General features: G+C 40.9%; 2 protein-coding genes across 2 annotated transcripts in view; both read right to left on the bottom strand.

Annotated features, from left to right (window-relative positions):
- FGD4 (FYVE, RhoGEF and PH domain containing 4) overlaps positions 1-5,714 on the bottom strand; it is a 100,640-nt gene extending 94,926 nt beyond the window's left edge. Inside the window, exon 1 of the mRNA XM_057381757.1 lies at positions 5,506-5,714. Coding sequence (XP_057237740.1) covers positions 5,506-5,623 — 118 coding nt within the window. The 5' untranslated portion in view covers positions 5,624-5,714. The remainder of the gene's footprint in view (positions 1-5,505) is intronic.
- A 15,809-nt stretch (positions 5,715-21,523) lies between these two features.
- Positions 21,524-24,646, bottom strand: part of BICD1 (BICD cargo adaptor 1) — an 84,574-nt gene continuing 81,451 nt past the window's right edge. The window contains exon 9 of the mRNA XM_057381763.1: positions 21,524-21,826. Within this exon, the coding sequence (XP_057237746.1) occupies positions 21,594-21,826 (233 nt within the window). The 3' untranslated portion in view covers positions 21,524-21,593. The remainder of the gene's footprint in view (positions 21,827-24,646) is intronic.

The raw sequence follows: 24,646 nt of genomic DNA, 5'->3' as shown, positions 1-24,646 counted from the left end.
ACCCATTTTCAGCTACAAGATTCACGGTCAGTAATTCGATTAAAATATTGATTTTACAGTAATGTTTTGAAGAGAGCCAGAGGAAAAGCCMACAAGTGTCTTGTTTTAAAATTTCCTTGCTTCGTATTTTTTCCTTTGCCTCTGACAAATCCTTCATCATGGGAAGATAACTCGTACATCAAATGCACAACACTGCTTTAAGACACAACAGTGTCTATTTTGATACAGCAGTTGGGGATCTGATGCCACAGTACCCAAGATATAGTGACAAACAGTGCCAAAAACTGCCCAGTAATGAGCAGGATTTTGGCTGGAATGCTGGAAGATAAGATGGTCCCTCACCAGGACTTAAGAAGTCGGGGAAAAGTCTGATAAGTGCAGTTTTAAGCAGCAATTGGTGTTGACAGAAAAGGAACAAAATAACAGCCAAGAGTACATCATAACTTATTTTTATTAACAGCTTTCTTTCTTAATATTTGATTCTACTTGGTACCCACAAGTAACACATTYCTTGAACRAGCCCTTCTYTTCCAATCCAGAAATCTCCCAAACRTATTTATTAATTTTTCTACAAAAGATACCTGCTCCCATGGTTTTTGTAYGACAAACTAATTTATACCAGGTGTGCAAATTATAAATTTCCCAGTGGCAGCCATGACTAGAAGCATTTCAGCAATGGTACTTCCCAGAACCTCCGCGATTTTGCCCTCTCAGGGCACATTTAAAAGAAGTCTCTAGAACAAGGAGCAGACTTAATTTTCAGCAAATCCATGTCAAACTGCAACTCTCCTTTGAAATCTTTTGTGTATTGTCATTAGAAAGTCCATCAGTGAACACAAATTTTAATTTATTTAAGGAAATCACCATCCTGATCACCAGGAACTCAATATTATGAGACCAACAATTGTTGGGTAAAGTAGACGTTGTCAGGCAAGAGCTAAATAGACACATCAACTGACCCAAAATACATTTATACATGACAGGGTAGTCTGTGAATTAAACACTACACTGTTACTGGCTTTAAAGAGATTATTTTAATCCTAAATATTCGGAGGAAAAGTRGGGTAAGAACTCATAAAAGCGAAGTTCCACTTCTTGGAGCTTCCACACATTTGCTTCAATAGGAGACACAGGTGATTAATTTGGCTCACAGAAACAGGAAGCTCTCAAATGACAGGGAAAYGTATTTTCATGCAAGTTCTGCAATTTTTTTATGCTTTACTTTCCCTCATTTTTGAAGGGAGAGGAATATTTGGAAGCAGTTCTCATATTCACCTCCCTCTCTCAGCATTTTTAAGTGTCAGCTCTGCTTGTTAAAGCTCAACTTTAGAAAAATGTCAGAAAGCCTCCAATGCCAGGATGGCATGCARAGCTGCTATTTCCCTCTCACAGTGGTCTCTAATGCACCTACAGATGCAAATCCCTGCTAATATCAGCCCCAATTATTGCATAGATTTTCCCTGAACACACTGTAGAGCAGATTTTCAAACACTGTAGACAAAATGCAGATTTGAAATCACAAAGGAAATCACAACTTTGCAATCACAAAGTTGACAAAATGCAGTGGGTTATATAAAAGGAAGGAAGAGAATGAAAGTCCAAAGTTCATTACTTTCAAAGGTAAAACAACAACGAGAAACTCTCAAGCAGGGCACAGTTGTCCTTGTAGCATTAAAAAAAAATAAACAACAATGACATTTTTCATAGACTAGAGCAGCACGCCTTTAGAGTCTCATTTAGTTATCTCCTACTGCAAGGTGGAAACCCAAAAGATTACTGAAGTTTCTTTAACATAATCCCATCAAATCACGTCCATTTACAGGCAGAGATACAACAGCAGCAGAAGGGAACTTTTTTTTTTTGCTGTCAGAGTTAGAAGACACCTTGCTGCAGTGAATGCTGTCCTGAATGCAAATTACCTCAGCTCCCCATGAGGCACTCTGCAATGTTTGAGGCTGCCAAGACAGCACAGTGGCTGCAGATGCACATTTAGGAAGTCAGTGGTCAGAAGAAAACATTCCAGGATGGATGAAAATTGGTACCTAAGTGCAAAAGCCAGGGAATCGGTGCAAGATTTGGATCTCACAAGAGTCAATTTATGTGCCGCAAGGACAGAGGTGACTGTGCTGATGACAGGAATAAGGTATTTCTTGCTGTAAAAGCGAGTTATTGTGCCTCTGTATYCTGAGTGATGCCTTCACACCTTAATGAAGTCCATCAGTGAACACAAATTTTAAYTTATTTAAGGAAATCACCATCCTGGTCACCAGGAGCTCAGTATYATAAGGCAAACAAAAATTGTTGAATGAAGTAGACATTGTCAGGCAAGWGCTAAAYAGACACATCAACTGACCCAAAATACTTTTATACATGACTGAATCGTCTGTGAATCAAACACTATACTGTTACTGGCTTTAAAGGGATTATTTTAACCCTAAATATTTGGATGAGAAGCRGGGGAAGAAATGATAAAACAAAGTTCCATTTCTTGGCACTTCTGATACCTTAATGAAGTCGAGTGAGCGGAGATGGAACCTGCCAGGACAGCCCGAGCCTCTGCAGGATCAAAGCGGTGCCACACTCACACCTCGCAGAGCTCTTGGCTTGTCAAAGTGCTGAACAAGCAAGCTGTGCCCCACACCTGCTTCTTGGCAGGAAGCTCACTCTGAGTTAACGGGCACACACCACATGGGAAGTAAAGATTCACTCAAGTTCGCACAAACTCTGAATTCTAATTGAACAGGAAAAAAAAATTAACAAATCCACACCAGTTATTCCCTTCAAAAACAGATTGTTAATCACGTCACTCCACAGAATGCCCTTCTCTAAACTGTCTCCAGATATTCTGAAATGGATGGAAAATGTCAAACATGGTATGTCTGAAGATTCGAGTACTCTTTTGTCTAAACTTTTTAATTAACGTCAGCTTCTAGTGAGAAATAAATTTTGCTTTGTCCTGTAGGCAGTCAAACACACCAAACTTTTTCTGACTTGGAAGTTAACAAAACATAGTTGCCACTTTGCACATGTCARTGAAGGTGAATTACTTTGAGCTATAGTGTGTGGAAGAGCAGAAAGGTTTTTCTGTCAATGCACAACAAAAGGCTGATGCTGTAACAGAAAACTTCATCTCAACATCAGAAATGTTTTTAGGCAACATCAAGAATGGAAATGCTCCCAGATCTTCTGCCCACCAGCACAGAAAAACTGCAACATTACCTCTTTCATCAGTCCAGTGTAAAAGGTTTTGAGGCAACTATTTAGTGTACAAGAGTTATAATTAATAAGCTTTATTAAGCCTTTGCACTAATTAACAAACAATTTACTATTTTGAGAACCGTTCTGATATGCCTGCCAGTATGCATCATCCAGAATTGTTTCAAATCCATTTATAGCTCATCAAATACATGCAATCTCGAGTTACTCTCCAGATACAGATCTGAGACAATTGCCTGAGTCCTGTTCCCCAGGCAGTAACGCCAATAACTCTCACATTGCACCACACTTGGCAGACACCAGGACTGGAGATGGGCTGCAATAACTCCTTTCCTATAAGATCTTCAAGCAGGTCAAAGCCATAGTCCTGAATTAAAAAAAACTCCTTTTAAATCAGTATTTTATAAGCCAGAAAAGTGTAAACTGCACCTTTTTTTTTTTTAATAGAAGAAAGAATACATGTAACCTCATGTTGAATTCCATTTAGTGCAGAATCAAGACAATCTGGTCAGTTCTTGTCAGCCACAGGAGCAAGTGCAGTCACATTCTGATCACACAGAGGGAAGCTACAAAGCTATCCTGGGATTTTAGCATCCTGAAGCACTTGCTGGAGTGGCTTCTGCAACAGGAAGAGCAGACAGGGAGCCAAAGTCTCACTAAAAGAAYAGAAGTTATATACACAAGGTTTCTTCATCTCATTTTATGGGACAATTTGATTTTGAATGGGACAAAGGGAGCCTTTATGCACTTATATGAGAAAAGTCTGAATCATCACCAAGCCTCCCTTTTATTTCCCACATATTTGGGGTTCATTTCCTTATCTTAAATTGGTGAGTTTTTCATATTTAGCAGTTGCAATACAAAAAACTATGCTGAATTTGGTTACTGCAGTGCAGGGACATTTGATTAGCAGGATATTGCTCCTGTCATAGCCCTCACAACCTTCCTGCAATCCAAAAGCCAACAAGAATGGTCACACTGAAAAGCTACACAGTGCACAGGTGTTTATTAAATAAAAAGTCACCCARTGGAGTTGGTGTGATGAAAAAAGCAATAAATAGATGGTAGATGAGTGTGAAAACACTGCCCAGGAGACCAAGGTAACAGTGAGCAATGGCAGAAGCCTAAAGAAACTAAATTAAAAACTAACAGAAAACAGGGTCCTGGTTTTAACTATACCCCTATTAGAGGAGAATAAAAATCCAAGTCCACATACTGCAAATGCAGCTGCCAATTCGTGTTTCCCAATGTAAATGAACACATAAAACCTTGGGGAAAAAAGTCCCACCACCAATAAAATATTGTGGTTTCATGTACAAATCCAAAGTCACTACACATTAAACCTAAAATAAAGCATTCTGTGAACAGCATTGTGATTGTCTGCTCTTCTCTGTGCGTACTCATTGTTAAATTAAGCAAGCCCCTTGCCCAGGAAGTCATGGAAAGACTGTCCGCAGGCAAAATACCCCATCCTGGTATTTGACATGTCATAATTCCCAACATAATAACAAGCACATGCCAGAGATTTCAAGCTTTATTTCATCCACTTTGCCTGTATGTACCCATAAAACCAAAAAGCATGAGCACAGCATGTCACACTTGCTGAACTCACATCACAGAGATAAGACACAGAAATGTGTGCATGTGCATGGTGCTTACAAAGGACAACTTTCCGAAGTTCACATTTTACAACAGTTTACTCCTGCAGCGTGGCCAAGGTAACACAGGTAACCAGCCAGAGCTGCYTGTCCCTCTCAACTTTATTCATGAATGTTGTCCCAGCTGCCTTTTGAAGTGTAACGAGCCCAACTAGTCTGGCACAGGTTGTTGCTGAAGGGGGAAAGGAAAGCACTGAGGAGGGGCAGGTATAAGACATGGTCTGTCAGAGGGGGAGCACTGCTTTCCTGCCGTCCAAAGAACTGTCAGTGCAAAAGTATTAGATACAAAAATAAACAAAAACTTGTATTATTCTAATACATACCAAAGTAACAAACACAGGTATAAAGTACGACTTCATTACTTTTCGTGTTGAAGGTATGTACAAGCCGAGTTCCCGCGGCTCCGAAGGCCCGGGGGTCTTTCCCCCCATCAGCCCCCGAGTTGAGCCCCGCAGCCCCAAGCCCCGCACGGGCACGCACGGCACAAGTTGATGGCGAACCTCCCCCGCGGCTTTGCCGGGGAACAGCCCCTTTGAAGCGCACCCGAGCGGCGGAGGAAGGCGCGGAGCCGGCTCTCCCCAGCCCGGGGCACAGCAATGCCCGCCCCGCTGCCCGAGCCCAGCGCCCTCACCTGCGGCCTTGCTCCGGGCTGCGGCTCCCGCGCCGGGCGCTGCTCCTCCGGCGGCAGCGGCGCTGGGCTTCCTGCGGATCGCCACCCGCCTGAAGTGCGCGCCCTCGGCTCCGCTCATCCTCGGCGTGGCGGAGAAACGGAGAAAAGCGGATGGAGGGAGAGGCCGAGGGGTCCGCAGCGCCCCGAGGGCAGCGCCTCGCTCGCCGCCCGCCTCCATCGCTCGGCCCTCACCTGCGGCCGCTCCCCGCCCCGCCCTTCCCTCAGCGGCACCTGGCGGGCTCCGCCTCCCGCAGCCCTGCCCTGCTACCTGCCCAGCCYCGGGCGAGGCTCCCCGGCTGCATGGCGAGCACAGCCCTCGGTGCCCGGCCCGTCCCGGGGATGAGCGGGGACTTCTCTGAGCCCAGAGCCCGCGGCGCAAGTTCCCCCCGCGGGCACCGCACCTGCTCCGCTTCCTCCCGGAGCCTCGCCGGGAGACCCCCGGCCCTGGCCCCGTTCCCGTTCCTGTTCTTGTTCCCGGCCCCGTTCCCGTTCCTGTTCTTGTTCCCGGCCCCGTTCCCGTTCCTGTTCTTGTTCCCGGCCCCGTTCCCGTTCCCGTTCCCGGCCCCGCTCTCTCCCCCCGATCACCTCCGCAATCCTTCCCTGGGAGGGGGGGCCCGATTCCTGTCAGATGTGCCAGTGTCCGTGGAACAAGCTGGCTGTAACGCAGTCCCCCGTGTCCGACGAGAACATTCTCAAAGGAATCTCGGTGTCCAAGCACTTAAAAGCGAGTTTTGATGCCAAGGATGGAGCTGCAATGCTTTCATCAATAATAATTCCATTCAGGCCAAAGCCCCTTTGCCAAAGTCTCTAAATTTTCACCAATGAGAAATGCAGTCAGCAGGCTGTGCTGCATTGAGATCATGATCACCTATCCAGCAACAAGGGCCTGAAAGCGTTCATTTACCTGGTTAACCAAGACACTTTGATTTACCTGGTTAACCAAGACACTTCGATTTACCTGGTTAATCAAGACACAGTGCTCAGAGGCAGAACATCAACTGTGCCATTGTGAGAGCAGTCTGCTGAGAGTTTTGATGTCTGTGTGGCAGCTTGATGTGGCACAGTTTGAGGCAAACCAGTTGAGAAGCTTTGCCATATACACTGGAACTTCCTGAGCTTTAGAAACSCAGGGTTTTAGGGCTTCCTCAAAGGTGGGCTCCTGTTTGGGAACATGCTGCTTCTTTTGTCTGTAGTTGAAGGATTTTCTCATGAAAGAGGAACACAGTCAGCTACACTCCAGGGATGGGATCCCTTTGGCAGTGGTCCAACACAACCTTTAGCTGCCAGGAAACACATGGATTGCTGGGGCTTGGAAGAATATTCTGGGAAAGTACCCCTCTGTAYTTACCCTGCTCTTACATCTCTTTTTGACCACAAGAGAGATGGGAAGTGGGCAAGTGAGACCTTCCATTCAACCATACAGCCACTCCTAGGATTTTACATATTCCACAATGAGATTTTATGGACTGCTCARGCAAGCTGCTGGCTTCACAGCTTCCTTATCTCCCAGAGGACAAGGATACCTTTTGCCAGCGCCCACAGAGCCATGCCCACGACACGGCCCCATCTGCAGGGGGAATCACTTGATGGAACCAAGCTTCCTCCAAAGTCCTGTTCTACGGCGTGAGGCTCCTGCTGAGTCTTTTCCAGCCGTCTTTCTTGGCATGCAGGACCCCCGAAGGGGGTCACACCATCTGCTGATGTGAGGGGACCACCCGTGTGAAGCACCAGCTGTGTCTGACCCACRGGAGGCACGGCAGGAGAGAGGGGAYGTGGTGACTCTTCCCACACCACACGTGTAGTGGCAAAGGATGCAGAGGAGGAAGCGTCAGAGAGCAGGTCAGCAGTGAGCAGGGGTGGAAGAGGTGGTGCAGCTGGCACATCTGCCACCATGTGCCAGTGATCTCGCTCTTTTGGTCTCTGAAATGGTTCTTTTCCAGAAGAGGTTTGATATCCTACAGCCGCTCCCTTCGGCTCTCGATAAAAAGGAAGCAGCAGGATCACCTCCTGGATCCTTTTTGTCTGCTTGCAATTGCAAACCTTAGGTTTTACTTTTGTAAACACACACAAAAAAAAGCAGTGACTCAGAGATAAAAGACTGATTTATGTCCTGGCTTTAGTCACCTGACTMGGGCTGGGCATACGGAGATGCATGTATCACTCATTGCTGAACTTTGCACTTGCCTCTTTAAACACAGAGCTTTGCTCCTGGAAGGAGTACAGCTAGGGAAGCAAGGGCAAGCACACACGCCCCTACAGACCTTAACCAAATGGTAGGAACTGTGCTAATTTTGTTCTCTGCGATGTTATCAGTGAGTGCTAACTTATTACAGTGTCACTCGGGAAAATAAAGGTCACTGCAGAGAAGGGAATTGCGCCAGCTCTGTGGAATTGGAAAATTGGTCACAAAAGCTCCTTTTCTTGAGCAAATCTTCCTGAAGCACACTGACGTATTTAAAGCAGTAAGATGACGGCCTGTGACAGAGGAAATCCAGGCAGACAGTGAATTCATGGTGATTGCAAAGCATTTGTACACTGCAGTGTGATACAGGGTTCCCAGAGCAGCTCACTGTCTGTCTCCTTTTCAATTAGCTACACACAGACCTGGAGCAGCTGGTTCAAGCTGGCTCTGAGCTGCTGTTCACCAGCAATACTCTGTTTCTCYTGCTTTGACAGGGTAAAAAACTTCCGCCCCTTCTGGCACAACCTTCCTYCTTTTCTATACACTCTCAATCGCTCTTGTTCTCCATCTCCGGGCGCAGACACAGAGTCCTTTGGCAATGTCAACAAGAGGAAAAACATTGTTAAGTGTAAAAGGTCAATCAGAGACAGGTATTATCTCGGAAAACATCACCCTAAATGACTGGAAGATTGGCATAATAACTGGAGGAGGGATCTGAGAACAGAAAAATAAGCTTATGTGTAGCACTGCCTGTACTGCTTAAAATATATKGAGGTCAGAAAATGGCACACCTCGCAGCCCAGGCAGAGTGCAGGAGGAGCCACACACCCCTCTGGTCACCAGCAGCCCAGTGTGGGCAGTGGCCGGGCCAGGATGGCTCCAAAGCTTTCTGTGGGAGCAGTGAGAAACACAGCGGGGGAGACTCGGTTTAACCGCACCTCATTTGTGTGTGGGAGGAACAACAGCAACCCCAGGGAAGCACACAGAGGTGTAGAAGGARAGCAAGGACARCTGGCAAGGTTTAGAYGCAAGAAAAAGTTGAAAGAGTGCTYRTGGTGTGTGAAAGACTTGGAAGAACTCATCTCATGCTGCTGGAGACCCTTTGGGTTCAAAGAAACAGGACTGTATGGGCAATCTTKGTTTAGTTTGTGAGAAAATAAATGCTTCACTTTGCACGTAAACCATTGTTCCTCCAGTAAACCACTTTGGATTAACCTTTTCCTAATGGAAACAACCTTCAGAAGACTTGGTTTTTACTAACCTCATGAGTGGGACTGTTTCTGTTGTTGCCACTGGTCAGGATTCTGTATTTCTGTTGGATTTTAATTTAATTTTTTCCATAGTTACACTATAAATTTGTTTCAGGATTCAATTGATGTTCTCCTGCTTTGATTTCTCTGAGTACTGCCTTGTGCTATACTGCTATAACTCYGTGTAATAACATATTTTTAGAGCAYTAATCCACAGGAGCCTGAGAAAGAAGATGCATGAAGTCAGCACCTAGTAYACAAGAACATTTCTAAATCTTTCTAAACATTACAAACATCAACTTGTTTACAGTAGTTTATTCAGAACTGATTTGGATAGTGCCATCTCACAGGTCTGAGAGGAAAGTACCTTTCTGTTAGATACAAAACTCCAAATAAAAACTGAATTAAAATGCAGGCTATAATCTAGAAAAATCCATATTAAATAAATAGCTAACCAAGCCAAGTCCTGCCTAAGTTATTGTATAACTCATAAAACAGTTTGAATCTTCTGTGAACTACCTACAAGCCACAAACCAGTTCTGCCAGCAGGGAAGTATAATGAAGAACAAGAACCGGTGGAGCAAAAGACAGAGTAGGATACTAATTAGAGARGAATTTCACTCATCTCAGACCCTCATGCACGTTCCAGATGAAAAGTCTCTTCCAACAGCAGCTGCAGTTACACTGCCCAAAGCCACTGCAGAGTGTGAAACTGATACATAGACCGAGCAAGCGAATTTGGGGCAGATACTCATTGTCCCTGAAACTGTGATGCAAACTCAGGACCCAGCACTCAAAGACATGAGGGGATTTTCAGCCTGAGGCTGCAGGCTCTGCTTCTTAGCCTAGGGAGCTGCTTACAGAGATGACAGGGACTCAGGCTGGGTGATTGTTCCCTGCAGAGCACCCGGTGTGTGTGTCAGAACAGGGTGGAGACCCTGAATGTGTGGCATTATGTGTGTCCACACCAAAAAATGCACATGGGTTCTTTTGTTATTTGCTGCTGTACCTTAGGAATGGCTTTTCTTCCCTGTGAGAAGGAGCTGCAGGGTCAACAGCGGGAATTGGAGTCAAGCATCAGAAGTAACCCATGACAAGCAATCTAAGAGGGGTCAGGCAAATCCTAAATATTAACTGCTGGAACGAAACTGGAYGGATAGATAGCTGTCAGAAGAAAATCCATGGCAGGTTTCTTTAATCCAAACARTGCTTCTAATATAATACAAATCTCCATTCTGCCTTGCTGCACTGTACAAGAGGGAACAATGTTGTGTTTAATCTGCTGTCATTTTGGGCCCCACTGAAGATTATGATGGGGACTAACCAGCAGCAGCGTCCAGCCACTGCAATAAAGAATTCTATTTCTATCCTCCTTTGAGCCAGGATTTCTTCCTCTGTCATTCAGATGGATGCTAACATGCAGCTTTGCAAGAGCAGCAATATGATAATTAAAGGAAGAAACATTCCTGGTCCATATTGCCTTGTTAATTTTGCCTCACCCCTTTTTTTTTTTCTGCACAGAAACGTTTTGCCTGTAGCAAGAAAATTCTTGGAATTTATTGAAAACAAATTGGTACAAAGCTATCAAACACATCTCTTCGTTTTTCTGAAGGATTGCTGCTTAGAGGTGTAATTGCTCCCTCTAATCAATTTTGTTAGGTAAGCCTTGCAGAACAGCATTCATTTAAAAGAGACTGATTGCTYTTAGAAGTAAGAATATTCTTCATTATCATCACCACAGATTAATGAAATGTGTCTCGCCATCCAGTTGATGTCACTCATTTAGATACCATTAGCAGCAGTGCTCTWGGTTTGATTTGCATTAGCTACAGGTGAAAACAAACTTCCATGAGGTCATGTTAGCAGAAAGGAGAGAGAAAGCAAGCTGTGCTCGAGAAAATGTTCTWCTTTTCTATCTCGTCTTTCATTCTRTAGTTACAATCAACAGCCACTTAAAAAAAATTAAAAGATGTGGTCATTTGAGACATTTTACTGGGGTCTGTTTCCCAAGGCAAAAGTGACAACTCTTTCAGGTCTAACTTACATCCAAAATCCAGCTTTTTGCCAGATCAGGTTAAATTCACTGTTGAAAATTGTTGAATTAACAAATTAGGGAAAGATAATCCCGCTACGGCCCAGTGGTACCTTGTGAGGAAGACTCATGCCAGCCAGATCCTGGGAGCATTTTCCCAAAGGTGGCTGGGGAGCTGCGGGTGGGCTGTGCCAATCCACTGATGGTGGCAGCAGCCAGCTCCCACCCACYATCTCCTCTCCTGGGAAGCCCTGCAACTTCTCCCTGTTTCAGAGGGGCCYGTGCCTGCTGAGGTGATGGGACACTCAGCAGTGATCCCTGGGGAAAAGRTGGTGTCTTACGTGGAGGAAGCTGGTGGCTGCTCTGAGTTGTTCCTCTGGAATGTTCCCTGTGTGGGGTTCACAAGTTYCAGGATGGGCTGTGGTAGGAGCTGGGGCTCTGTCCTCATGGAAATGGGTGACCATGGAACTAAGTGCTCTTTGCCACTGCTTGGCTTTTGTTCCCAAAGCCTGCTGTCTTTCGTTGGTGCTAYCATCTATAGGATTGTAGAATCACAGAATAATAGAATGGTTTGGGTTTGAAGGGACATTAAAGATAGTCCAGTTCCAACACGTGGACACCTTCCACTAAATCACATTGCTYAGAGCTCCATCCAACCWGGCCTTGGACATTTCCAGGGATGGGGCATCCACAGCTTCCCTGGGCAGCCTCTTCCAGAGCCTCACCGYCCCCACAGCACAGAATTTCCTCCCTAAATCCAATCCAAACCTCCCCTCTTTCAGTCAACTCCATCACCCCTCGCCCTATCCCTGTATGCCCTTGTAAAAAGTGCCTCTCCTGCTCTTCTGCAGGCCCACTCTCGATGCTCTGGGATTTCCCAGGAGCTTTCTCTCCTCCAGGCTGAACAACCCCAACTCCCTCAGCCCGTCTCCATAGGAGAGGGGGTTTATTTAAAGAGTCGTGCACTGCTAAGGTGCTGTTTACATTAAATATTAACCACTGGCCCTCTGTGAATACACACCTAAACAATAAAACAAAATGTTTTGGTTCTCTCTTTAACAAATCAACACAGGGACAGCAATTGGCTSATAAAACATGTTGTGAAAATAAAGCCCTAATTATAACTTCTAGCTCTGGAAGAAAATATACCAGTCTCAATTTTGCAATGCTGCCTTAACTTTGTTTTTTTTGATTGCCAAAACCAAGCTGTCAGATACTTCRTATTGCTTCTAACAAGGCATATGGTACATGCACAGGAGTTTCAGCATGCTTCTGAATAATTTATGATGGCTTAAAACAGAGAAACTTCAAAGCTGTTGCTGCATTTGCAGACTACTCTTAAGTTTTCCTCCCTTGTTKTCCTCCATTCTGTTCTGCATTCCACAGACTCTCTTGGATGTTTCTGGGATTAAATCTTATTATTATATGACTGTGAAAAGTATATAAATCCTGTTCGTATTCCACTTAAACTTGCTAGTTTATCCTGAACCTCAAAAATAACATTCTATTCATTCTTATAATTTTTAAAACTTATTTTCATCCCCAGAGATATAACATTGTCTAATTTTGGAACTTAGTGCTTCAAACAAAATCTTTATAGTGTATATATATGCCAGGCTTTGTACCTTTGTACCTTTTCATACTGAAATGTGCCATGTGTTTAAATTCCAGCAGAGATAAACTAAGCAAAACCTCACAGATGAGGGACCTGAAACTTCAGAACCTCCAGGATCTTATTTTGTGGCTTGTCACAGATTTATACTCATGTCTTTGAACACCCTTTTAATGGGTTGTAGTTACTTAAAAGGAAATTCAAGTTCTTTACCAGAATAAGAACATATTATAGTAAGAACATATATATTTTACTGAGCTAAAACTGTTGGGGAAAGAAAACTTTTCCCATGTTTAGGCATTATTTTTGTCTTGGGTCTGGTGAGTCAAATTGCCATTTTGGTTTACAAGCCTGGCAGACAGTCAGAAGGAGGGCATAGGTCTAGAGAAATTAAAACCAGAAAGAGGATGTTAAACTCCAGCTATTTATAGTRAGGCTCTATTAATACAAAGCATTGYGAAAACAGGGAACAAACTGCACCGACTCCAGCACTTGAGCAATGCAGGTTTTGGAGCAATGCATGTCCCACGTGGAGTAAATAAATCACCTTCCTAGCCACATCTAAAACCACTTGGACATTTCAGTGTGTGCAGGGTGAGCTGTGAGCAGAGGTGAAGGATTACATTTGGCTTGCTTTATTGAGTGCTGATGTTTCCCCATCACAGTGTCTTAATTGCCAATCTGTAGGTGAGAGATAACAGCACCCAATTTGCAAAGATGTTTTGGGAAAGAATTAATATGCATAGAGTGCTCTGAAGATAAAAAGAGTTACTTTGCATTTGTCTTAGATAACAAAAACCTTTGAAAGCCACGGTGGCTTCACAGAGGCATTTTCTTTTTAAGTAGTGTAGGATTTTGAGATTGTTGGTGTTTGTATCGAGTGTGTTTATATAAGTTTTATGGTTTGCAAGGCTGAAATTGAATCACAAACTGGTCACAAAATATTGAGCCCACATTCTCTACATTCAGAATCTGATCTTCAAGGAAGCTCTGCACTCATGTCGCTTTCCCTATCATATTTCTAATCTGAGTGAACAGTGTCAGTTTTAATACCTTAGCAAATATGAACAGCAAAAATCAAATTTCCTTGGAAGACATAATCAATGCTTAAAAAGACGAAAGCCCTCCCCAGGCAGGGAATCCTATGAATTAATTTAAATGGACACAACTGTATCATTATTTAATTCCAAAGTTTCCTGATAACTCACTTAAGGGATATGAAATGCCCTCTCCCACCTCCCGGAGCTTTCTCACAAATAACATTTTCTCATCATAAATTGCTATTGTGATAACTTAAGGGTTTTTTTTTCTCTAAAACCTGCCAAGAAATCATATTCCTGAAGTTGGATACCTCCAATATGATACAAGAGAATTTATAAATAATAGTTAATGAAATACGTGTTTTCTAATCTACCCCTCTAGTAAAGAAGGAATCATTCTTGCAAAAGTCAGTATTTTTTACTGGGTTATTAAGCTTCTGCTGAATTGTCAACTATAGCACTGAGCCTTATTTTTGTACACAGTTAAGACTTTCTTCTTCCATTCAGGCAATCACTCAAGCCTTCTACTGAGAAGAAAACAGTTGTGCCTGTGCCTTTACCATAAACAAATAGATGAGGACTGGCTTTATTCCAAATAATTTTTCCCAGGATGCACRTAATTATGAGTATCTATTTTAGCTCCATCTTCCCCCTCTATCTTGTTCTATATATAAAACTTTCTCTTCTATGTTTGTCATTCACAGGCTGCTGGAAGATGTGGCTGTCAGGCCCTCTTCGTAATTATTATCTCTGTTCTTATTATTGGGCAGATGAAACTGAGGTTTCAACATTGYTCAAAATAATGCAGCATTTTTTTCTGCATACCTCTGTTGCCAGTGCTCTGTCAGTGTTTTATAGCTTTAGGAGAGTCAAACCACGGCTCCTGCTGCCTTTAGGTATAACTGGGAGTGCTCTGCATTTCTTTATGCATAACTGCAGGATTTATTAAGGCAGGTATCCAAAAACCAAGACTTGCTGTGACAGTCACTGTAAACTTCAGCTTCAGGATTTTTCCTAGTAAAATCTGGTGTGTATATATAGCAGAAAACCAGCAGTTCAATTATCAGAAAACACTTCCTTATCCAGAAGTTCTTCCCAAGGCAGAAATTACATGGATATTTTCTTTGAGAAAAGTTAWAATTTTTAAGGGTGTTTTTTGTTTGTTGGTTGGGTTTTTTTCCCCCATTTTATTTCAGTGACCTTCATCAAACCATTGCTTCTCAAAGTGCTGCACAGCACCAGCTGAAGGGATGACACAGAGGAAGGGCAAGGAGCAATATGGGTTAGAAGTRTCTCAAATCAACTTTGAAATGAGAATATTCACCCAAGGGGCAACCCTCTGTGAAACTGCTTCCAAAACACRCTGAAGAAGAAAAGTCTGCTTTTCCCTTTTTTTTTTTTTAACTCGCAGAAACTATTAATTCAAAATKGAAGAAGAGGAATACCCAGGGTAAGAGAATTCTAGCAGTCACACTCCCTCCCACTAAATGATCACAGAAGGCTGTTGTTAAAGGCATTTCTGCAATGAGAAAAGGTAATGTGGGATACCATCCCCTGCCAGGTGACAAAAAGAAGAAAAGGGACAAGTGGGAAGAACCTAAACAAAAAACAGCTCTTGGCCCCATTTCTGTCACCATGCACAAACCATGCTACTATCCAAAGCACCTCTCCAGCCAGCCAAAAACAAACCCAGCCCTCCAACAATTCCAATGGAATCAACCATCACAGCAGGTTTGGAGATGCAATCCTTCCTCCAGAATCTTTCTGACCCATTTCTAAAATGGGACATTTTCTACCCCTCGGGGACCCTGTGAACAGCAAGGCTCACTGGAGGAGCTGCAGAAGCCAAATTCCTGCCAGGGCTGAGATCCTGGAGCAGTGCAGGGGGATTTTCACCTCGCTGCTTTCAGAGCACAGCTCTTATGCAGGGGAAAAGGAGGTTTCTTGCTGTAAAAAAAAACAGGTATGTTTCAGCATTCCCAAAGCACTTTTATGTTGACTTCAGCTCTTCTTTTGCTTCCACATACCCTGAGGGTGGAGATTTACATCTTACAGAGCATTCTTGTGATGAAAGTTTATGCAGGTATTGCAGCATTTCAGAGATCACTCAAATCTATTGGAAGCACTATATGGGGAAACAGTATTTTAGTATCTGCCTCAAACTCAGAAAACAGAGGAAGCATCTTGGCTTTAATTCTGATTCCCTTSTCATTGAATGTTGATTTCCCTTCTTAATTTCCTGTTTGATACCTTTTAAACTTACCATTATGGATCTCATAATTGTAACAAAATGATTGTGAAAGTCCAAGCCAAGTCGAAGCAAACTGCTATAAATAGAAGTAGACCAGACAGAATAGTGTTAAATGAACAAAAATGGCCAGTTTATTCACTGGAACAGTTATGCATTACACTGTAATTTTAATTGGAACATAAAGATGTAAGAATCAGTATATCGGCTTCTTTTAATTATTTTCTTCAGCACTAGAGTGTTTTTCCCAACCATTTGACTGCATGATCATATTACACATGTACAAGCACAGACTTTATGAATCCCTCACAAGGTATTAATCTAGGATTGTCTACAAGGACAAGGAAAAGTTAACATGGGAATTACTTCAATTTTAAAAATAAATGATGCATTTTTGGAAACAAGAATTATTTAACTTTTTTTTTTTTTGCTTTTAGCATAAAGTAGCAATGAGAAGAGTTTCCAATATTCAGTCTTTAACAAATGAACATATATACTTTTATATTCTTCACCACCTAGAAACACTTCATCATTTAACCCCAAGAAGGCAGGACAACATAATGTCAATTCAACATAGGAGTAGCTGAGTTATTACAGCAGGAAACATACAGTATACAAATTTGTGTTTGTCACAAACTCCACCAATGCTAAAACTCTTTTGAAAGGAACACAGCAATCTGTATGGTTCATTAGATACAGAACATCATGCAAATGGAAACATTCAATAGATTACAAAAGTCACAAAACATCAGTTTTCTTTTTTTTTTTTTTAATTGTTTACAAAGGATCAAGTTAGTTAACCCTTTAACAGTCAAACCACAGGGCTGAAAATCAATAGGGCAGTAAGTAATAAAATGGACTTTATTTATCCACTGGCATAGCACACATAGCCATATCTGTGAACAGGAGAAATAATAATAAAATAAGCTAGATTACTCTTATTTCTTGTTCATAGCTGATAAAATACCAACTAGCTAGCAAGCCAGTCTACTTGAAACTTTTATCAAAAGCTTCTGTTTACTGATTTTTCCACAAGAGTTTTGAAATCAGGTAACCACATACTCAATAAAAACTCAGATTACTAACACTGAGAAAAACCATACACTCTTATCCACTCTTTTACAGCAGATCAAAATAATCAAAACAAATATYGATAATCAAAGATAATCAAAACAAATAGAAAGCTTTGTAGARAGACATTTTTGAACTACAAGGCTCTATCACCCAGAGTCTGCCYACATATTAACTCCAGTAATGAAATATTGGATTTTTCCTTTACCTTTTGTCACTTTGTCCCTTGGTTGCCATTACATTTTACAAAGGGGATTTTCAAGAACTCCACAGGAAACAGATTAAAAACCAATAAGGATTTAAGCTGTGCACCTCCCAATGAAAGATACAGACACTCTGTGATAGTTCACTTGCCCTTCTAGCAAGAAGAATATGCGTATCATACAAGAAATAAGAATTTTCTAGCTTAGTTATGGATATGGAAAAGCTACACGATGTTAACAATGTCATGCACACATTTCCCATTGCATATTTTGATGTATTTGTGCCTGAAGGCGAAAGGCAATTGCTTTTTTATTTCTTTTCCACTTAATTATACTAAAAAAAAAACCACCTTAAGGGTTAAAAAAAGCCTGAATAGTATATATCCCTTTCAGACTCACTGCACACACAGCAAAGGAAAACTGAAGAAAAGATGAAGGGTGGGATTTTTAAAGAGGTAACTACAGCAATTATCATACTTCAAAGGTAAAATGTCAGTTCCTGCCATTCTCAAATGAAGATTTCCAAGGAACAAAAGAAAGAAATTTACTGCAACCTCAGTGGATATGCATCTTCTGCCAAAGAAAGGAACAGACCTCAGAAAGGCTGATGCAATCTATACCTTATGATGATGATTATCAGTTCAGCTGTAAGTGGAACTGATTTTGGCATTGCATGAGGAACGAGAAAGTTGGTAACAAAATTAGGGCCCAGACTCTGGATGTTGTTTCCAGTGGGATAAGGACTGGGTCAAATTTTATTAACAGATTTTATTAACAGATTTTAGTAATATTTAACTGACTTCAGTATTCCCAATCTAAGTGTGGTGAGCAGCCTTCATAGGTGAGGTCATATTTTGTAAGTGAGGTTCTATGTCATAACATATTCTCCTTTATGTACACACATTAATATGGCAAATGGCTTAACAGCTTCATAATATTTTTAAAATAAAATCAACTGAAAAATCAACTTGGCATTAAAACTTGCAGCGTTAATTGCAGTTTCATTTTACGAACTCTGCTATATAGCTATGATCACATTACTTTACTGTGAAAAATGTGGATAGAGAAAGYACAGAGATGCCAACCTGACAATCAGATCAATCAGAAAGAATATCACTATTGCCTCCATTTAGGAGGCAGAMAATTCTATACAATTAGCATGAAAAACGGTAATATGTCTTCTTTCTGTAAAACCTCTGTATATGTTCTGATAGAAAATATATTTTTTCATACTATTACATTTTACAATCTTTTCATCTTTTTTCCCCTTTGTATTTGATTTTTTTTCCTGTTTCTTTCCTTTCCTTTTTTTCCATACACATTTCCTATAAACTGGATTTCCAGAAGCTGATCATTTCACTGAACAAGGAATAATTTTTCAATACATCAGAAAATAAAACCCAAACCAAAATGACCCTATTTTGACCTAAATGACCCTATTTTGAGTAGGCTATTTCAAATYCAAAGAAATTTCAAGGCCATCATAGAGAACAAAAGCTGTGTTTCAGACACAAAAGTCAGAGTAGGATTTTAATTTCTTCCTTTACTCTTTACTGAGTAGGACAAATTGCAGTGCTTCTAAGTATACTCAACCAATATAAATAYATGTATAATTTTTTCTTAACCCTTAAAAATCAGAATAGATATCAACACAACATACACTAATTTAAAATGGGCAAAATGTAATATTTTGCAACCCTTAAAAAAACCCAGGCTTTTGTTTCTGGTTTTGCCTGCATGTAAATATTTCCTACAAAATCTCTCACAAAGTTTTACATTATCAATCAATATATATCAAAGAAGAGGTTTTTATCTTAAGTTCAAGGTATRTATTTTATTTTATACTGATTAACTGACAAAAGTTGTCCCAGGGACCTACATAGTTTTGTAACTTACAATGCARTAACTACAACCATTTGTACATTGAAGTTGGTTTGTTTCTAGTTCTCTTACATTTCCAACACTTAAGTTTTATTACATATAAAAAATGTAAATTGAAAACTTAGAAATTAAAAATTTAAAACTTAAGAGAATAAAAAAATTTATTTCTAYAAAACAGGGCCACAACTTCTATACCATTGAATGTTCTTTCAGAACTCTTGATCCACATGGACRTGCATATGTTTCTAAACTGTCTTGATAACTTTTTTTCCCCAAATAAATTTGTATCTACATAGCAAGGAAATGTATTTCACTGAATTACTGCTTAACTAAAGTTCAGGAAAACGCCTTTGATTTGGATATGAAAAATAGGAAAAACTATTCCAAGTGCAGTCAGTGGTAACTGCATTCAAAGCTATGCAAATTCCTTCTCTTATTAACAATATACAGCAGCTGTCTTTGTTGGATGCAGATATTCAAACAACAGTCGGACAAGGTCAGGAATCTGGAGATGCTTTTTGAAGGCTGAATTTGCCCAAGACAAAATACTGTGGTTTCTTAAAAGAAATCAAAACAGCAGCTAAACTCAGTGTCAGACATGATCATAGAGCTGAACAAGGTTGCACTTGACCTTTCTATGACAAGACAACAGGCAGCTTCAGTATGATACTGAATAGTGATGTAACAGTGTATGAGAGGAATCACRTGAACCCTGTGGAAACCAAAGTCAAAACACTGCCCAGTGTTATCTGTTTGATCTGATCAGGACTGGGTATCAGTTTGTTCTTATTTTCTCTATCTCTGAGTGTTTTGTTACAATAGCTCAGCTGCTTTGCCAAGGTTACACGACAGACRTTGTTGATGACATAAAATATTTCTATTTACAGCACCTTTGTTCTTGGTACTATGGTAATAATGATTTGTTAGGCACACTGAGTGGTCACCGATTCTTTCCTCTGCTGATGTTTTGTGTATTGTAACATTTGGTAAGCACTGTTACTAAAAATCTGACTTCCTTTGCTCAGATTCAGGCAGAATATGAAATARTTGTTCCAGCCACATCTGCAGCAATATTTTTTCCCCAGCTCCCCTGGACCTCAGGCTGTACTGTGTTTCCCACTTGTRGGTCACACACTTGCTGCAGAGAAGGAATAAAGACAAGTGGCAATATCTAAGCCTTTCTTCTGTAAATAAGTTAAGGCCACCTAATGAAACAAGGAGCCTGCTAGTTACCAASAAGCAGGCAGGTAGGCAGCAAGCAGACTTGTTTCTCTAGCTGATGACCCACAGATGCTGAACCACAACCCTCTGCTTAGCTACTGGCCTTGCTGCCAGCTACTGTGCAAAATGAATTCCTCCATCCCTTGATTTAGACCAGAAACTTGCTGCTTTTGAAAGAAGAACAGRCTTACTCAGCTTTTCCAGGAAAGAATCTTTAACTAGGAACACTGTGCACTGTTGCGATAGAGTCTGCGTAGTGTTGATCACCTGAGTATTTGTCATAAACTGACATGAGCTAAGGTTCTGTGTCTGTTGATTTTTGGCAAGGAAAAAATGCACTACAGTAAAATCCTGCTGCCTTTGATCCACACCATCAACCCTACCTGCGTGAGTCCTTTCACCCCAGAACGCTTCACACGAAATGCACACGACTTCCCCACTCATACKAGCCTTTCCTGGTAAGGCCTCGAGCTAGGATCCTGAATGTGGGAGCGGGAGGAAAGAATGTTTTTCTTTAGCACACAGCATTTTACTTATTTCAGATTTGCTTTCTCAGATACCAAATAGAAAGTAATCCCAAAAAACAGCACCGATTCATGATGCGAGAAGTGTAATTACAATGCAAGCAAACATCTGAAAACAAATCAATACATTATCCTTTCATCTCCTTCTTAGGCTTAATAATTATCTTTCAGTGAAGAGCTAGAACAAAACCAGAAGCTAGTGTAATAGGAATTAAAAAAAAAACAAGTGCATAAACAATATCAGTGCAGCAGCAAAATATACAGTCATTGTTAACATTCCAATTCAACCCATTTCCAACATTTTTTGTGCAATAAAAATTAGCCATATGCTGGCCAATGCAACAAGCCTCTTTTTAATATTAACACAGTCATTCTTCACTGAAGCTATTTCTGCTTGGATTTAAAAAATAAWATCAGTTAAATACAACTCCACCAAAAAAAAAAAAAAGAAGACATTTTTTATAAACACAAAATTCTGGTGAAAATAAAGTAAGAAATAAATATCACACCCTTGAAGACAAAAGGAAATTTGAACTGGTTCCTATGGCTGAACTTAAGAAGATGTGAGGGTAGGATTTTTTGTAACGTATTTCTTTAACATTGGCTTAAGTCTCTCATCATTTCAGAGGTAAAGCCAAGCAGCTGGGAGGAACATTTTTGTCGAGATGTTAAATTTCACTACACTTCAGTTGTGATAGCACAGTTTGAGTACAATCAAAGGAACCATAAAAAGTCTTCTCGATAGGTTGGGCTCTGTGCTTTGTGTTCTTCTTCTCAACCTTCCCTCAGTTGCCAGAGCAGGGGATATGAATCCAGACTTGCCAATGCAGCAACAAGGCAGGATTGTCCACCYGCTTGCTGGGAACAACCCCAACCTTTGTTGCATGAACTCCACTCTGTTTACATTTTCTCTTACGTTGCATATGAAGATTAGGGGTAAGGAGGAGGCTTAGAGAGACAGTTGAGAGGGGCACACTGAGAGCTGGAATGTGGCTGCTCTTCTGGAAGAGCATTAGGACTGAAAATTGAAAAGAAAAGAGAAAAAGTGCTTAAAATACAAGGCAAAATTTTTACAGGCATGTAAACAGTACAGGGCTGGAAATGCACTTTAAAAGGGGATGACGCCTCATCTCTAAATCCATATCCTCAGACACAAAGTACACATAAAGAAACTCTCATTGGACAAGTCAGGGACACCTGGACGCACTTGTGAAGATATCCCATATATCCAGATATCCCACTTCACACTTAATGAATGCAATTTTGCTGTTTGCATGCTGTGATGACAAAGGCTGTGTGGAGAAAAAAATGCATCTGTGAAACATGGGAGCAAATTTGAAGGACAAGATGCAGGTGTCATCTTTACGTGAGTATTAAAGATTTTCTATATGCAGCAGATTCACTGTTTGAGATGAAGGACCATGCCAGGCTGGAAATCAGGTTTTATAGCTTTGTGAAAATGTGATATCTGATTGAATTTGACCTATTTACTAGTTCATTCGTACAAATATAGTGTAGCCTTCTTCATCATTAGATATTTTGTAATTTACACTCCCGAAGGGTGGCAATTTTTAGGTTTTGTTTTCTTTTGGGTTTTGTGCTGTTCAAATCCTCTCAATTTCTGTCATTTGGCTGTTTTTTATGTGCAATTTGTCTGATAACAGCATTCATCTGATAAGACTCAAAAGTGCATTTATGGCATTCACTGGCATATAGTGCGGAGAGGTCTGAACCAGCCTTCATGGGTTGGAGTAGCAGCAAAGATAAGGGGGAGCTGACAAAATCACACCCACTTCTTGGTGCAGGGTTTTAGAAAAACAAAGTACAAAAACAAAATGCAAGAAAATGTCATTTATAAAGAGAAGAAAAAAAAAGGAAAAAAATACCACAAACCCCAGTTCTTTAATGTGTCTGGGAAGAGTTTTCCCCTGATGCTTCAAATGTTCTACAGTGTTGAAGTTATTCCAAGCTCAGCAGTGTGATGTATGATAAAGCACCATCATTTATGTCTCTGTCCTCAAGAGAATTTGCTTCTTCTCTTTTCCTTCTTTAGAAACTGTGCTTTTACATATTATCTCTGCAGCACAGACTATTGCAGTATTGGCTGAAGGAATGCAATTAGTCTATTGCTGGAAATGAATCAATTTGAAATGCCAGAGGTATTTGGAAAACTGCTACTGGAAATGCCAGTGGTACTGAAAATGTCTTTARTTTTCACATACAGCATTTACTTAAGGAAACAAAGCAATGGCATTGTGTTTGACTGAAGATAGGAAGAAGCATGCACCATCACTGTAAGTAAGTTGATGGCAATGTCCACATTTTCAAATCAGAGAAATCTGGGAGCTATGACCATAAATTCACCAATTACAAGGTATTACAATTCAGCAGGAGCCACAGTCGTTGCACCTCTGGGCTAATTAAAAATCATAGAGTTGTATGTCTTAAGTTAGGTTCCATTTCTCATTAATGCTCCTGAAGGTTCCATTTTCTCAAAAGGAAACTCAAAACGATGATTGCAAAAAGGCTGGTGAGATGGGCTTATAGAAGCTCAGGACCTCACAAKAATTGTTTTGTGCTCAGCTGTCCAAGATGTCTAACACTAAAAGTGTGTACTATTATGGACTACAATGTATCAGTTTATCTATTGATCAGTCTAAACCTAAGCACCTAGGCATAAATAGTTAATCTAAAATTTTTTTAAGCTTTATTATTTGAACTTGTTGAATCAAACACTCTGAGAAGACATCAGGCCTGTCTCCTCTAAGCAATTCTTTGCATGGCTGTATCTGTCCTTCCCCTCTGCCATGTTCTGCCACATGCAAATGCAGATGCAGCATCCACAGAGAGATCTTTGCCTGCTCCACCCTAATGACTGTCAGGAGTGACTGCAGATGGACCCAAAAGGTCTGTATTTATTCTCAWACTTATCCACTCATCAAGAGCAAGCTCCTGGCTTCAGCACCTCCTAAATTTTCAAGATAGGCTTAGGAGAAGCATTAGTCTTAATTCCTTCAGAGACAGAAAACTGAATTAGAATTTTAACATCACATTTGGAGAAGACAAACAAGCAGGTGATTACGTTACCCGGCACCCTGACTTTCTCCTTTTCTGCCCTGTTTCTTTTTTARCAGGACTCCTATAATTGCCAGAGAGGAACAGAAACTCCACGAACACATTCCTTACTCGTTAGCAGAGATGTGTTTGTCTTCTGGGGCTTCCTTCCTAACTTTAAAAATAAGCAACGAGGGAGAGGGCTGGTGAGGAAATGCTGCAGTTACAACTGATTATGTACAGCAATGGCCTGAAAGAACCTCTTTGAGACACATCAGATTCTCCTCTACACAAACATAAACAACCATAATAACATTATGGCATGACCTTCAGTACAAAGCCAACCATGACTATAAAAACTGTAACGCAAACCATCCCAGGCTATGCTCAGATTAGCAATTYTAATTCAATGTGCTTAGAATTATATTAATTTTCTTTTCCTGGTTATTCTGCATTGCTTCTTTTTTTGAAATACAAGCACACATTTGTGCACAGAAGAAATAGGAAAATTTGTCTCGCTGTTTCCTTTTCAACCAATAAGTATTAGGGACATTAGGAAGAGAAAAAAATTTGCAAGGCTATCATGCTATTCACAGTAACATCTGTAGCCACATCACCTGCAGCCCCAAYAGATTTAAATCTTTTTCTAAAACCCTGCTGTTATATCTTCCTCTCTTCAAAAACACAATTCATCCAGTTCATTAATGCAGATTACTGTAGCAGTACACAAACTAAAAATACATCTGAATCAGCAATGACACACGGCATTCAATGTGCTTTTTAT

Source organism: Malurus melanocephalus, unplaced genomic scaffold (genome assembly GCF_030028575.1).
Source record: "Malurus melanocephalus ecotype Western Australia unplaced genomic scaffold, MMel_1.1 scaffold_526, whole genome shotgun sequence".
Classification (NCBI taxonomy): domain Eukaryota; kingdom Metazoa; phylum Chordata; class Aves; order Passeriformes; family Maluridae; genus Malurus; species Malurus melanocephalus.
The sequence above is the reverse complement of the archived record's forward strand: the minus strand, read 5'-3'. Positions and strand labels throughout refer to the sequence as shown.